The 15661-nt window shown below is 34.3% G+C and overlaps 2 protein-coding genes across 4 annotated transcripts; one reads left to right on the forward strand and one right to left on the reverse strand.

The window, feature by feature from the left end:
- Positions 1-115: 115 nt before the first annotated feature.
- LOC141429071 (nuclear distribution protein nudE-like 1) lies at positions 116-9982 on the forward strand. Of its 2 annotated transcripts, none has more exons than XM_074089245.1 (7): positions 116-455; positions 739-892; positions 1635-1771; positions 1886-2022; positions 2604-2762; positions 5317-5399; positions 6313-7207. In XM_074089245.1, the coding sequence occupies exons 1-7, from the start codon at positions 382-384 to the stop codon at positions 6703-6705; spliced, it is 1137 nt and encodes a 378-aa protein (XP_073945346.1). In that variant the 5' UTR covers positions 116-381; the 3' UTR covers positions 6706-7207. The 2 variants fall into 2 exon arrangements, with proteins under 2 accessions (XP_073945346.1, XP_073945347.1); XM_074089246.1 differs by having other exon boundaries at positions 120-455; positions 7115-9982.
- PIG-Q (phosphatidylinositol glycan anchor biosynthesis class Q) lies at positions 9873-15190 on the reverse strand. Of its 2 annotated transcripts, none has more exons than XM_074089244.1 (7): positions 14481-15190; positions 14140-14265; positions 12914-13049; positions 11355-11406; positions 10993-11185; positions 10319-10433; positions 9873-10208 (listed from the first exon to the last, which is right to left on the reverse strand). In XM_074089244.1, the coding sequence occupies exons 1-7, from the start codon at positions 15045-15047 to the stop codon at positions 10027-10029; spliced, it is 1371 nt and encodes a 456-aa protein (XP_073945345.1). In that variant the 5' UTR covers positions 15048-15190; the 3' UTR covers positions 9873-10026. The 2 variants fall into 2 exon arrangements, with proteins under 2 accessions (XP_073945345.1, XP_073945344.1); XM_074089243.1 differs by having other exon boundaries at positions 11262-11406.
- Positions 15191-15661: the final 471 nt, after the last annotated feature.

Genomic DNA, 15661 nt, shown 5'->3' on the forward strand with positions numbered 1-15661 from the left:
TCGTACCGGGACGTGACCGGGACGAATAATAAAAAAAAACCGTGCCGTGCTACGTGCGTTGCATTAGCACTCAGTTTATTTATTTATGAACGCACTTAAAATTTCCAGGTTTGGCAACACTGAGTCCAGCGCCATCTTGTTGCAATTGGCATTTTTTACTTGTTTTTTGATGAGCAAAAATTGTGTCACATTTTGCGTTTTAACGGCTTACGGCTTCGATTATAATCGTATAGAAACGATTGAATAAGTCTAGAATCCGGCTGAAAAGTATTGACGATAACAATAGTTATCCAGTGTGTGCGTCGTGTTAATTCGTTAGCATACTTTTGTTATGATTAAAAGGTCTATCCTTGAATAATTCTTCAACAAATCGTAAAAAACATGGAATCTCCAAGACAATCAGAATATGATACTGTGGAATATTGGAAAAAACAGGCAAAGCACTATGAGCAAAAGTAAGTTTCTGCAGATTTAGTATGGGACCATTTCCATACATAAACAAAACCTATATTGATACGGATTGCGTTGTATTTTACATTCTATTTTGAAGTGTGTATTATTTTATCTTTTATAACCATTTTAATCTAACTGTAGAATCTTAATATAATACAAATATCTCGCTAGGCTAAATGCATGTAATTTTATTGTTTTGAAATTCTAGATAAGGATTTTGGCCACCTAGTTTTACTTTGTCTTTCGAATTGTCTTTTTATACAAGCTAATTTTACCACCTGCCAGGGCAAATGATATGCAACAAGAATTGGATGAGTACACAGAAAATTCAGCACAACTGGAAAAAGAACTTGAAGCTTCACTAATACAAGTTGAAAAACAGAACAGAGACCTGGAACATCAGAATCAGAGGTTAAAAAATGAAATAGAATCACTAAAGGTATGTAGTTTTTGATACAGATGTGGAAGAATAGAACTGTCTGACAATGTGTACAAACATGTATTATGATGAGATGACTCATTATTGTAGACTTAAAGGACACAGGTGTTATGACATCAATCTGTATTGTATTTTTTTGTTAAAACCATTGCTAAACAAACATTAATCTAAGGGAATAAAAATTACACTTTTTTGTATTTATTTTAGACTACCTGCCTGCAACTCTGTCTGTGAAGAATTTGTTCATTGCAAACCCCCAGGAACTATATAATATTCCTTATGTCCTTCCCTGGACCCCAAACTATCTCTGTACCAAATTTCATCTGAATTGGTTAAGTGGTAGAGAGAGGTAACATATGGAGCTATTTTTGCATTTTTAATATTAGTAAAGGAATCTAATATAATGAGATTTTGAGATCTGAGCATAATGGTCAGGTTAATTATTGGCTAACATTACAGAACTGTCATCAGATAAAGCAATAGCATATAGGTACCATTTTACTGATTTGTCCCTTCAGTAGGAAATTAATCACCCATATGACTGAAATTATTGCCTGGAGTGTTCAAAGCTTAAACAAAATTAGAAAAAATGTGCATACTGTGAATATCAATGTATAGTGAAAAATAATTGCCTAAAACCTGCTGGGGTTAAGGCCGAAAAGTGAATGTTATTTTTGTGTCATCTGACTGACTGATTAGTCATTCATTATATTGTCATGGTCATTATTCTTGGATATTTCAGACCAAATTAGACAGAAGTCAGCATGAGACAAATGCCTTAGAAAATGAACTTCAAGCACTGAAAATAGAACAGGACAAAAAAGCTGAATATATCAGAGAATTAGAGCAAAAGAATGATGACTTGGAAAGAGGACAGAGGTAAATAAACCTATGGTTCAATGTTTTGTAAACCTATACTAACAAAACATACAAATATAAAAATAAGATTTTATATTTTCAATAATATGTTGTAACTTTTTTTTGTCTTTTCAGGGTTATTTCAGAATCAGTGTCTTGTATAGAATCTTTGTTAAATCAAGCTTATGAAAGAAATGCAGTCCTAGAAAGTGAAGTAGATGAGGTTGAAAATCTCAAAGTTAGATTACAGAGAGCTACGGATGAAGCTAGAGGTATGATAATTTTATCAAAAACATAATACATAAATGTATTTTTTTTTACATAAAACTGACCTGTAAATTGACCCCTATCTCGCCTTCATCAGGTGAGATAGAGGTCAAGGGCAGATGAGGCCCAAAATGTATGTATTTATAATATATGAGAATGAAGTACTTACATGTATCAATTGACATAATATATGAAACTACCTTGAGACTCACTCATATTAAATGATAGCTGAGTTGTGTGCTCCTGAGAAGAAGGGCTATGAAATAGCCTGAAACATGTCGAGCTAAACTCGGTTTAAGACGTGAGTTATCTGTTACAATATCATTTAATATGACATAATATATTATGCTACCTTGATATAATGTAATTTTCTCAGAAATGGTAAACTACAGTATTGTTATTTAAATTCATTCTATTCACACCTAATCCAATCTGTAGATTACATGATCAGAAAGTTTGTATAATCAATAGTAAAATAACTGGAAATTAGTTATTTCAAATGACTATTATTCTTTTCAAATTACATAATTTTGTCAAATTCCCGAATATTGGTACTTCATCAATCTTATTTATGGTCTTGTTTTAGATCTGAAGCAAGAACTAAAAGTTGTGGAAAAAATCCCAGTCCACAGAAAGGAAGATGAAAGTACAATTGAGAATCCAATGGTCAATGGGCATGTTACGAACAGTACTAAAGGCCAAGTTGAGACAGAAACCCAAACAGTCTTGTCTTCACCACTGAAACGTAAGTTATAGTACATATTATCCTAATTTAATATTACAAATAAATAAATAAATATCATGGGACACTTGACACCAATTTACCAGGTCCCAAACTAGGCTTGTACTATGGATACTAGGAAACGGATAAACAAACTTATCTAGATAAATACATACTTAAAATAAATATTAAACATTCAAGACCCTAGAACAAACATTCATATTATTCATACAAATATCTGCCCCGGCCAGGGATCAAATCTGGGACCTCAAGCTTCGTAATCAGGTTTGCCATCTGGTCATCAATTTATTATTATAACCATAGAATTGTGGGTGTGGGTGCAGTTAGTCTATGTCAAAGTAATTGTTCTCCTGGAATGATTGCCTATATAATATAATCTACACTCTGATAATAGGGATGTTGACACCATTAAAAAATAATTCGAAGACACAACTACAGTAAAATAACGCTTTGTTTTAGCCCTAAAAATCAGATTTACAAATACAAATACAAAATATTTTATTGGTCTCAAATTTTTTACATTTTTTTTTAGATTTATTTTCGATTAACTGCAAAATTAGATTTTTTGTTGCTTTAAAACAAAAAACAGTTGATTGAGTGTGCAAACAAGTGACGAACTTATGATAGTTGCTATTTCCATTCAAACTCTATGGGAAAATTGTATTTTGACAGCTGATAAAAAGTACGTAAATTGATTGGTAGTGTCAACATCCCTATTCATAGGTAATGTAACTCAGTATGCAAATTATCCAGACATTCATTATTAAATTTAGATTCTAACATTCCGGAACATACATTAGCTGTATCCTTGCGGGATGGGGCTGATATGTTCTGTAAGGACCCCATGATAAAAAGGACCCCAGACCTAAAGTATGGAAAATATGGTTTCAGTTAAATATCCTGAGATTTTGATATGTTATAGATTTCAAAGTCTCTAAAAAACTAAACTAAATTCTGAAAGGGACCCGGAAACAGGTTTTTTCTTATTTTTACACCCTTAGAGACTTTTGTTCAGGGCTTTGAAATCTACAACATATCAAATCTCAGTGGATAAATCTCAAAGACCAGTGGCTGTACTGTCTAACTGGCTGGGGCCCGTGATTGCATTCACCATCTCTTTCTACTTGTCATTAGTATTGTTGTTAGGATTTCCAATCACAAAGCCAATGGGGCCTGGTCATTTGAAAGGCACCAATCAACTGACATATTTTTTGAGCTGTAATTTAATTATTTTAATAATTTTCTACTACTTGGCAAACTCAAACATGACATTAAGATTGGTTTTTTGGAATCTTTTTGTATTTTTTATTTCAATTCCAAATTTTTTGTTACTTTTACGGTCATCCCGTAAAACCTATATCGAAAATACAAACTGAAATATAGATGCACAGAAAAACAGAAAAATAAGACCAGCGCTGGGAATCGAACCCAGGTCCTCGGCATTCCGTGCCGTGTGCTATACCGCTACACCACCGCTGGACAACGATACAGACACTAATTTCTCCCATGCACCTCATATCTCAGCTTGTGTTGTTTCTTATTTAGCCACTTAAGCAGCGACACTAGCGACATCTATGCCTTAGCCCTCATCGAGAAACTTTTCGGCACTCCATCGGAACTAACCGCTCACCCGGACAAGAGATATCGTTATTAAGCAATCAAATTAAGATTGGTTTTTTGGAATCTTTTTGTATTTTTTATTTCAATACCAAAAAAAACAATTAAAAAACCACAAAATCTAAACCACAGGTTTAGATTTTATAGGGGCGCGGACCTTTTGACCTTTGGGGACGCTCGATTTTAACCATTTTTACCTACCCTAAAAAATTCATTCATTTTTACCATATTTTTGTACCGTTTTGTCGGCATACTTTACGTATATATCCGTGCAAAATTACAGCTTTCTATCATTGATAGTCTCTGAGCAAAGCCGCGGACGGACAGACAGACAGACAGAGAATTATTGCTTTATAATTCAACTATTTTGTCTGGGACTTTGTCAGCACAGAATTCGTAGTAGTAATGTTAAGAATTAATGCACACTCAGTCATAGATGCCAATTGACACACTAATGCATGTCTGCGTGCGGCAGAAACGAACGTTACACACGATGAACCTAGGACATGTTTATCATTTTACCGCGAAAACAATAATTTAAAGTATTTTTGTCATGTATGGAACCAATCTTGCAAGTCAAATTTTACACACTTCCAGTGCTTAGATTGACTTGAAATTTTATATATTAGGTTAGATGACAAATGTTCAAAATATCAACAAAATGTATTGTCAAATTTGTTATAGAGTCAGAGCCCGCGAGAGCCAGATCTTAAGTTATTTTATAAAGACTAAGTTTTTTAATGTATAACCTTAAGCCTCAACACACAATCCTCGTCTTTGACATTTGGGCAGTGGTTGCTTTGGCAGTAAACAGGTAGTAAAGATTTTAAAATACCTCAAATTCGTTATACAACAAAGGTCTGGCTCTCGAGGCCCTTGAGTCATTAATAAAAAATTTGTTGTTGAAATGCATTTTTAACAAAAACGTATTTCCAAATAGGAGAAATTAATGGTAATGCAATGACACCATCAGCAAGGGTATCGGCCATCAATATTGTTGGTGATCTGCTTCGTAAAGTTGGGGTAAGTGAAATCCAAGTAATAAGGACTTTAATTAAAGCCATGATTGTTCTTGTTGTTGCAATAATCACTTTTGAATATGTTACTTAGGAAAACTTTGTGCTTTGGTTATAAATGTGACATGTCATTGTGTTGCTTTAAAAGGTTTTTTTTTGTTATAACACACAGAAACAATCAAGGTTTTTCCTGTTACAAACAAGTTTGTTAAAACACTCAAATCAGTGGAGGAGAGTTATGATACGAGTTTTCTGCTTAGTCACAAGTATTTTCTAAATATGTATGTTATTTAATATTTATACTGATTATTTATATTTTTATCTTTTTTTATGTATCTAATAGCTATTTGTTTTTTGCTCTTATATATGTAATAATATAATTTACTGCTTTGTTATTATCTTCTAAGTACTTATGTATTAAAATAAACTCTTTTGTTTTATTCAATATTTGTATTTTATAATTTTACCAAAGTAGTTGCACTCTTTCTGGCGTATCGGCATTACTTTGAAAAAAGCTCGTATCTCAAATCAACATTTCAACTATACGTCAAAGTATACTTGGTTAAGTTAATTTAGTAATATACTCAGCGGCACAAAATTTGGCCCACTCTATATACAAAATTACCTTTTACTGCATACTTTTGAAGGCCAGATTTTTTGCCGCTCAGTATATTATAATAGATTTTGATAAAGAAGCGTTTTTGAAAGTAATGAAATGACAATAAATACATATTCTTTATTTGCTAAATCACATTGTTTATTTAAACACAACTTTTTCCAGAAAATATATTCAAATACAGATGTAGATGTAGATTATTAAAAATTTGCACTTAGCCATTAAAAAAGATTTGCACTTGCATGATGAATTTGTTGTGCTTAAAATGTACCTATGTAGTTTGCATGATGTTTATTGCTTACAGCTTGAAAGGTTTCTTTGCCGTGATTGTGGTAAGATCAAATGCTCGTGTGACATACAACCTACAGTCTCGCAGAGTGAATCAGTTAGCAAAACAGGAGAGAACAATTCTAGTGCCCATGATAACGACAGTGTCATAGACAATACAATAGAATATAGAAATCCTAAATTATTAATACGACAGAGTTCTGGGCCTGACTTGATAACACCAAAAAGTCATTCATTAAATAAGAGATCTTCTGAAGAACCATTTGTAAGGTCTGCCCATGGAGAAAATGGAAAACTGAGAAGATCTTTTGCAGTAAGATCTAGGGAAGGACTTGAAAATCTCTTAAGTTTTGCTTCCATAAGAAATGGACAATCTCGTGGGAAAGCAAAGCAAACTATAGCACGATAACAAAACTGTCTCTAGTGGCTTTTGATTGATATTCTATGCGTTTTTATACATTTGTGAACTTACGTGATTTGATGTTTGATTTTTAGGAGCTTTAATTTTTCAGAGATTCAAGATTGTAGAAAATTGTACCTAGTTCTTGTAATTTGTAGGTATAAATTAATTTTGAGGCACTACCCATGCTGACCATAATCTTACTGACTAGTACAAATACGATAAATTATGTTGAACATTAGCAGATTGCTTGGTTTATGTTGGTATATATAATTTTGTATATTTCATTTTATATATTATAAATGTTGTGTGTAGACATATTTGAATGGTGGAGTTGGTGGAGGTTTTAACCGCACATTATTTCCCATCACCTACTAATATTAGTATCATTCATGTTTTGTACTTTTCTTCATTGTAGGCTTTGGAATCAAAGTTAGCGTCGTGTCGTGGTACTGTTAGACCTAAAGAGCACTCACCAAATTCAAGCTCAGATGTGAATAAGGACTACAGGTGTGTACTCAAGAACTAAGCTGACAAACATCGGCACACCGTCGCCTCTGCACTGCAAATCTTATTGCAGCGTTAGCACATAGCGTGATACTATCAGTACACAAGTAGAAAAATTCCAACTAAAACTTTTTATTTAACGTTATGTGAGATATAAACGTGTTTAGGAAAAGATATATGATATCAAAGAAGCTTTAAAACTGCTTCATATTTTATATTCTTGCTGATGTAACAATGAACTTGTGTACTACGATACATCACATTTCCTTTATAATTTGCTAAAAACTGTGATGATAAAAATATTGTTAGGATTGGTATTTAACTGTAATAATAATAATATAGTTTTGGCCTACCCACCGGCGAAAAACCACGTTAATTACTGCGGCACACACACATAGAAGCTTGTAGGAGTTATATAGAATTTGTATGTTAAAAAGTTTAGACGTAACATAACATCCGTTTAGTAACAAAAAGTGGGTATCATAGAGACCTGCCAAAGTGTATTGTCCGTCCGTGAGATCTGAACAGAATATAAGCATACTTTCATTTAAACTTTACAGTTTACGCTTCGGTACTTTAATCAATTGTAGCAAGTCTTGGTATCTGTAATTAATACCCCTAATATACTTACCCATGAACTAATTTCAAAATCCTATTAAAAACCCTAATAAGTTAGTTTTCGCTTTGAATTATCACTTCAAATCAGCAAACATGTAACATGTCTAATAAATAAATAAATAATAGTTATCTGTAGGTTAACATGGTGGACAAAAAATATTTTGGAGTGATATTTTTATGTAAATAATTAGAGGTCATATGAAATTGTTAAAATTAGAAAGTTTTATAAGTAACAAATTAATTTCTTGAATATACACGAATCTATTGAACAGTTACTGGACTGATTTTGAATTTATACTTAGGTTATTTTCATCAGTTAATCAACAGTAGTATTTAGTAGCAGACTCGTTAATAAAATAATCTGCGCTCGTTTCTATTTCTAGGGAAACTTAAATAGTCTCCTGACAACTGATATGCGATTGAAAAACAAATTAATCTGCTTTACTCTGGTAGTAAAGAATTGGATGCAGCCAGCATAAATAAAGGTCAGGCATTGAAGCTTCTGTTAGTTCGGCCCTCAAAGTTGGAGTATGAAATGGGTGCCATCTAAAGCTCTTTTGAGGCTACACACGCCCACCCCGCTTTCATTTTTACACAAAAGGTCTATCTGAGGCATGTTTGCAGAACAGTATTCCATCCCCAATTCTATGCTATCTGGGTCCAGTACATCACTTTTGAGCACTAAATCTTCTATTGAATGACTAATAAGTAATTCTTACCTTTATTCGTTAAAACAAATTAAACGATCATCGCCATCATATAAAAATAACTATAATATTGTTATATATATACATATAAATTTTATAATTGTCGTTCACCGTCATTGTGAAATTCCATATTTATTCTGTTTTGTGGGCATGGCATGTATTCTCGTTTTTAATGTCCTCTTGTCTTAGCCTTACTAACATGAAATGTAATGTTTTTAGTTTCCACGTTTAGCAATAAATATATGTATGTGTAATAGGGATTATTACTATAATGGTGTAATATGTGCTCACAATATTTACATAAAAGTAATTAATGGTCAAGTTTGTACGAATGAAATTAATTATCATAATAGGTATACTCTTGTTACATAGTCTTGCCTTATTCTACTTAATGTCAGTACAGATATTTCATTTATATGACCGGAGATTTATGCTATCGCCTACCTAACGTATCAGCATCGCCTTGTCTCGCCTTAGAGTACAGCAACGACATGTAGTCATTTTTTGGAATCATTATCAGACTGGAAACTTGCCAATGCATTCTTCGGTTTTCTCATTATAAGTGATTATTTATACAAGATAGTTTATACCACTTTGGTTCTATTAAGCATCCAAGTACAGTCTACATTAGATTACACAGATTTAAGTCGAGATGTGACGGTGCTTAAGCGTTACATGTGCGGTAAGCTTTAGCCTCTCAGTGTTTAGTTTGTAAATTTGTAAGTTTCATAATCGCGTGTGGAGTTATACCTAAGGGTATAAGTAAAATAATAATATATAAATGTAGTTTTCAAGCTGCCTTGCTGTCACGCCTACTTGTCACAAGTGTTTAGGTCTGATATTGACAATTAAGTTGCAATTTTTTAGAACATTGCAGCTATAAGGCGCTTATTTTGCGACAAAATCAATTTTTTAATTTTTACTCTTAACCAAAAACTTACCTGCTACTTGTTATAAAGAAATCATAATTTTGTCTACTTAATATCAAGATTCATTTTACTACTGTTCATTCTTAAAGTCCTCCTTTTGGTTAAGACCCGGTCCAGACGGAGCGTTTTGCGCGCGAGTACTCGCGCGTTCCGGAGGTACTAGAGCTACATACATCCCGTACGAGCATCTGCAGGGCTACTACGAAACTCGAAGTTCGTATCGTACCGTCCCTCTCGCTCTCGTATTAAATAGTATAAGTGTCAGAGGGACCGCACGACACGAACTTCGAGTTTCGTAGTAGCCCTGCTGGACGGGATGTATGTAGTTCTAGTACCTCAGGAACGCGCGACTCCCCTCGCGCGCAAAACGCTCCGTCTGGACAGTGTCTAAGAGATAGATAACTAATATACAGAATTCAGTTACAAACTTTTTGTCAAGCATTTATTCCATGTTTTTGAAGGTGAAATAATTTTAATTTTGTGCGCAATTTAATATTGAACAATATTAAAAATAAGTCAAACTAACATATTGTTTCATTAGTTTCCTTGCCCTTTAGTAAACTATTACGTCATATTATTTGTTTTCCCGTCAGTACATTAGACAGTAAATTAGTCCATTCCATATGCTTTGGCACTTCAACTGGAGGCTTAAAGTTTTGAATTAAATCTTGTACAGGCTTAGTTAATAAATTCAATTTAAGAATTACAGGCGAAGCGTCTTCACTGCTGACTACCTCCATCAGAATGTTCCCTGCAAAACAAACTAGTTATTTCGAGTACCTATATAGTAGTCTTAGTAAAAAAGTATTTAAAAAAATGTTCTTCATCTATATACTTATGAATCCAAATAATGTTACTTGCCTGCTACTTTATTTGATTTCGTTAGCCATAAAGCAATTACATATGTTGGCTGAGTATGCATTAGGTATATTAATTTAGTAAGTATGTGCTGCACCACCAACGACAGTAGCCGAAACTGAAAACAGATACGACATTATAAAGTCAAGTTTCACTAGAGATGTAACTGTAACGGTCGATAGGCCGCAGCAGCGCCGGCCCTTGGGTAGACCAAGAGGCGAGCGGCGAGGGAGCGGTCGTTCTAGGCACCAAATGGCAAGGGGTGCCAGTTACCAGTGCAAAATAAAATGATGGTGCCTTTTGAGATGCGCGGAAGAAGCAGTGTAGACAATCTCGCTCTACCTTGGTGGGCCGTAGTGTATGACTGTATTCAGTATTTATTTATTGCAATAAAATTCTGTGTTTAAAGGTATGTACACGTACACATACCTATGCAACTCTATGCAATGTGTAATACATAATACAACACAGTAAAATAGTAGTAACTATAACAGAAGGCCTACTCCGAAACTCGAAGTTCGTAGCGTACCGTCCCTCTCGCTCTCGTATTAAATAGTGTAAGTGTCAGAGGGACCGCACGACACGAACTTCGAGTTTCGGGTTTCGTAGTAGCCCTGCTGGTACAGCAACAGCTCGTTTCTAATAATGCTGCTTAAAATGTTAAGATGTATACAAACCAGTGTAAATACTGCATAATACATGGCTGTAGTTGGCATAAGCAGCAGCAGTATAGTAAATGCAACAGTGCCAACGAAAAGCTCTTGATTAGTATATTCACAGGAATCTATGCCACCCCGAAGTGGATTATATTTGCGTCCAACGAATAATCTTAACAATGCAATCAGCCCAGACACTTGAATGTTGAATAACCTGCAGTGATTTTATACAAATATAATTATAAAATATTAAGCAAATAAAAAAAATAACCTGCCTAATTAGATATTACCTTGCTGCATATACATAGATACAGTATGAATGAAATGTTGCTATACATATCATGTCAGAAACTATTGCAGCTTGAAATGAAAAACCCGCATACCCAATATAATGAAACAAATGTAATATCACATCCAGTTTTTCACCAGTTACATCTGAAAAAAAAAATATAATTCATACAATCTTTCAATTGTCTTCGTCTATCCATACTAATATTATAAATGCGAAAGTGTGTGTGTTTATATGTTTGTCTGTCTTTCACGTCAAAACGGAGATCGACGTGATTTTTGGCATAGAGATAGTTTATGAGCCAGAGAGTCACATAGGCTACTTTTTACCCCGGAAAACGCACAGTTCCCGAGGGAACAGCTAGCTTTTGCCCGCTGCTTCGCCGGCGTGGGATAAAAAGTAGTCTATGTCACTCTCTGGCCCATAAACTATCTCCATGCCAAAAATCACGCCGATCTGTCGCTCCGTTTCGACGTGAACGACGGACTAACATACAAACACACAAACTCGCATTTTGTAATATTAGTATGGATGTAAGTACTTAAAACTGCAGTTTGAAATTGGAAATTTTCATAATATTATATCTACAAAAATATGATATCCTCTTCACCCAAGTTGAACTTGTACCTACTTGTCTGGTTTTATTTTTATTTTCTACTAGCTTATGCCCGCGAGTACGTCTTCGCGGATCTAGGTTATCGCGCGGTGGCGTCCTCTACCGGAATAAAAGGTATCCTATGTTGATCCTTGGGGTTCAATTCAAACTCAAACTACCTATATATCAAATTTCATCAAAATCGGTTCAGTGGTTTCGACGTGAAAGCGTAACAGACAGACAGACAGAGTTACTTTCGCATTTATAATATTAGTAGGGATGGTTGACATGACGAAGACAAAGAATATGTAAAGAAATTTGATAAATCCACAGCATATATAACAATTAGGTACTTGACCCTTTTCCAGGCATAGTGCATTATAGCAACCACATAAATGTACACAAATATTCGACCTTACTAAAGGGCTGTTTCACCATCCATTGATTAGTGTTAACTGGCGGTTAGGTGTGATGCCGTCTCTATTTGTTTTGTTCACGGCATCACATTTAACCGTCAGTTAACACTAATCAATGGATGGTGAAACAGCCCCTAAATGTACAATATGGTATAGTCACCAGCATTAATATCTGCCATAGCAGAGCATGCAAAAATATCTGACACATCCTTCCAGCCCTAGAAATAGAGTCGTATCAGATATTTATGCATGCTTGTTGTGTCAGATATTGGATCAGGTAAACAACATAAGTAAAACTATGATTTATTTAGTGGTAGCACATCTAAAATCGCGGGGCCTGGAAAAGGGTTAAATTGTTGAGACACCAGGCACAACTGGCATAATCTAGTAATAATTTTAAATCAACAGCCCAACAGTCAATAAAAAAGTTTAGCAACACTAGGTGACATCACAATGGTACAGTTGAGGAAAGTGAATCACTAATCAGGGTGGAACTTTCGTGTTACTAATGTCACGTTGACATCCCATACATTTGCCGAAGAAATCATAGCGAAATTGTCTATGAAAAGTTCCACCCTGGTACATGATTCAGTTTCCTCAACTGTACCTCCTGAAGTTTTAGAGGTGTATGGTAATAATTACCCAAGAATAGCCACCAAAGCTGTGTATGGTAGGAGAAGTATTTTCCAAGCATTTTATTGAATGCATTGTTCAGCTTTAGACCAGCCGGAGCGCCCATCAGCCATTTTAGCAAAGTATATAAATAGTTGACTAGTTTCTGGAATAACAAAAAGATAATAGGTATGGTCAGCGTCATAAATATATATACGTTACAAAGACGTCAAAAATATCTATACTCCTTTATGTCACTAAACATAAGAAAATACAAATTGAGACATGGATGCACAGAAAAACCAGAAAAAGAGACCAGCACTGGGAATCAAACCCAGGTCCTCAGCAATCCGTGCTGCGTGCTATAACCTCTACACCACTGCTGGTCCAGCAGCGATTCCCAGTGCTGGTGTCTTTTTCTGGTTTTTCTGTGCATCCATGTCTCAGTTTGTATTTTCTATATGGTTTCACGGGATACCCGTAAAAGTAACAAATTTGGAGTTGAAATAAAAAATACAAAAGACTCCAAACAAACAATCATAACTAAACATAAGGTATACATATTATGACGCTATGGCTGTACATATATTTTTGCATTTGACTGTACCAGCTGTATTTGTGATAGAATGTAGATTGTAGTTATAGGTAGTGCCACCAGTCGAGCCACACAAAATTGTGTAACAACTGAAAGTGACAAGGTACAGAAATGATCACTTATTTATGATGTTGACTGTACCATTTAATTATAGAAAGGGGATCCCCTGATTCCACAGTATAAATAACGGAAAAATTCGTGCTCATCTAAACAGTCCGAATTGTAGGTGCGAAAAAATTGTGAATTATATTACTCGTATTATCTAGATATTATTTAGTATTATTTATTATGGAATTTTGCCGCCCCGTGAGGGCCGCTCCCCCGCACCCACTAAGCTATATGCCACTGCAATAAAGGTAATCACAGTCTAAATATATCTAGTGTAAATATGAATCAATAAAAACTTATTAAGTGTATATTTATTACAGTCAAAACTGTCCATAACAACATCAAAGAGACAGCGATATTTGGTGTTTAAAGATAGTTGGTCATTATAACCAGTGTTGTTTTGGTCTATAAGATAGTGTTGAGACTTCTTTCTTTGTTGTTACATACAATATGTTGTTAAAAATTATGTTATAAACAGTTTTAGACTGTGGCTTCATGAGAATATGAAAATAAATGAATATGAATATTATTTACTTAGCCATAATCATTATACCTCAAGAACTCCCATCAGAGCTTCACTAAGTTCTTTCTCGTTTAGTGTTACAAGTTGTAATATAAAATACCCAAGCATGATGTCCATTATAACTGCTATAATTAGATTGCCTTGCTTTATTGATACCTGAAATAGCAATATACAATACAATACAAAGACTCTTTATTGTACACCAGACATAGTAAGCGATACAGAAAACAGATACAAAGAGAAAAAATAAAATTACAAGGTGAGCAATAGGCGGCCTTATTGCTTAAGAGCGATCTCTTCCAGGCAACCTTTATACATAAGAAGAATTCAGGCAAAATGTTATTAGGTAAAAGACATGGCGAAGTACTTACTTTTTTGTCTTTTTTGAGTGATATAAAAAGCCAGTAGGCTAAATTAATACAGTTGACAATGTGCTGGCCAAACATAGTATAAGACAACCAAAATGGATTTTTAATAACTGGTCGAAACGACCTTTGGTTGCTACCTGTACAAGTGGAATGCTTTTGTATCAACATTTGTAATTCTCTGATATATTCACTAGATTCACATAGAATTCCTGTATTCTTGATTTTTTCATATTCATACAGCATCACAATACAGTTCTCAGTGAAATTAATCTTAGTGTTATTAAGAAATATTTTCTTAATTTGAGGTGCCGAGTGGTGCTTGAAAACAACAAAGTTTGGGAAATTATTTGTATTTTTCTCCAACTTGGTGAGAGTGCCATTATATAAACCATATATAACATTTCGGTCTTCTCTGTTCCCTTTCCATACCAGATCCTTATCAATCGAATATTTAACGAAATAAACTACAATTTCAAGTTCGGAAATACTCAAGAAACCTTTCAGATAAATATAGTCTTTTAGGTTTTTTGGCAATATTGGAAGTAATATCTTTAACGGCTTGCGAGGCATATTTGCAGTTTTAATTATAAAATCATTTTCGAAAATCTGTATTTGATATTATTATTCAACCTAACTTAGTTAAAATAAATTTTAATAAGTTTATTTACAAAAGCCTACAATCAGCTGATTGACTTAACAGTGACAGTGGAATAACTTTTTTATTTGGATTTATTGAAGCATTGGCAACACGGCCATCAGCTTAAACTAATTTTACAATAATTATGAACTATTGAGTAAATAGTCAACATTCCATAATGTATAATATTTCAAACAAATAACACTATTTCAATTTCTACCAAAATCAGTGAAATCAGTCAAAGTAGTTGGCCAAGTTTAAGCCAAGTGGAATTTTACGGGACAGGAGAGCCCTTTTTGCTTCTATCCTATCTGTGCAGTATTTGTGGTTGTGACTATTTGTGGCATGAAATGTTACGTTGCTTGAGCGGTTGATTGGTTGATTGAGCTGCCGCAGGGCTACTACGAAACTCGAAACTCGAAGTTCGTATCGTACCGTCCCTCTCGCCCTCGTATTAAACAGTATGAATGAGTGTCAGAGGGACCGCACGACACGAGCTTCGAGTTTAGAGTTTCGTAGTAGCCCTGCTGCCCCTCTCTGTCGTTCT

The sequence above is a fragment of the Choristoneura fumiferana genome, chromosome 6, assembly GCF_025370935.1.
Source record: "Choristoneura fumiferana chromosome 6, NRCan_CFum_1, whole genome shotgun sequence".
Classification (NCBI taxonomy): domain Eukaryota; kingdom Metazoa; phylum Arthropoda; class Insecta; order Lepidoptera; family Tortricidae; genus Choristoneura; species Choristoneura fumiferana.

Bases quoted from the DNA above. Each gene is read 5' to 3' on its own strand.
- LOC141429071 (XM_074089245.1), top strand. From the start codon at position 382: ATGGAATCTCCAAGACAATCAGAATATGATACTGTGGAATATTGGAAA. The intron at 893-1,634 runs GTATGTAGTTTT...TGGATATTTCAG, and splicing joins ATGAAATAGAATCACTAAAG to ACCAAATTAGACAGAAGTCA. The intron at 5,400-6,312 runs GTAAGTGAAATC...TATTGCTTACAG, and splicing joins ATCTGCTTCGTAAAGTTGGG to CTTGAAAGGTTTCTTTGCCG.
- PIG-Q (XM_074089243.1), bottom strand. From the start codon at position 15,047: ATGCCTCGCAAGCCGTTAAAGATATTACTTCCAATATTGCCAAAAAAC. The intron at 13,050-14,139 runs GTATAATGATTA...TTGTTATTCCAG, and splicing joins CTCTGATGGGAGTTCTTGAG to AAACTAGTCAACTATTTATA. The intron at 11,186-11,261 runs GTAATATCTAAT...AAATCACTGCAG, and splicing joins ATCTATGTATATGCAGCAAG to GTTATTCAACATTCAAGTGT.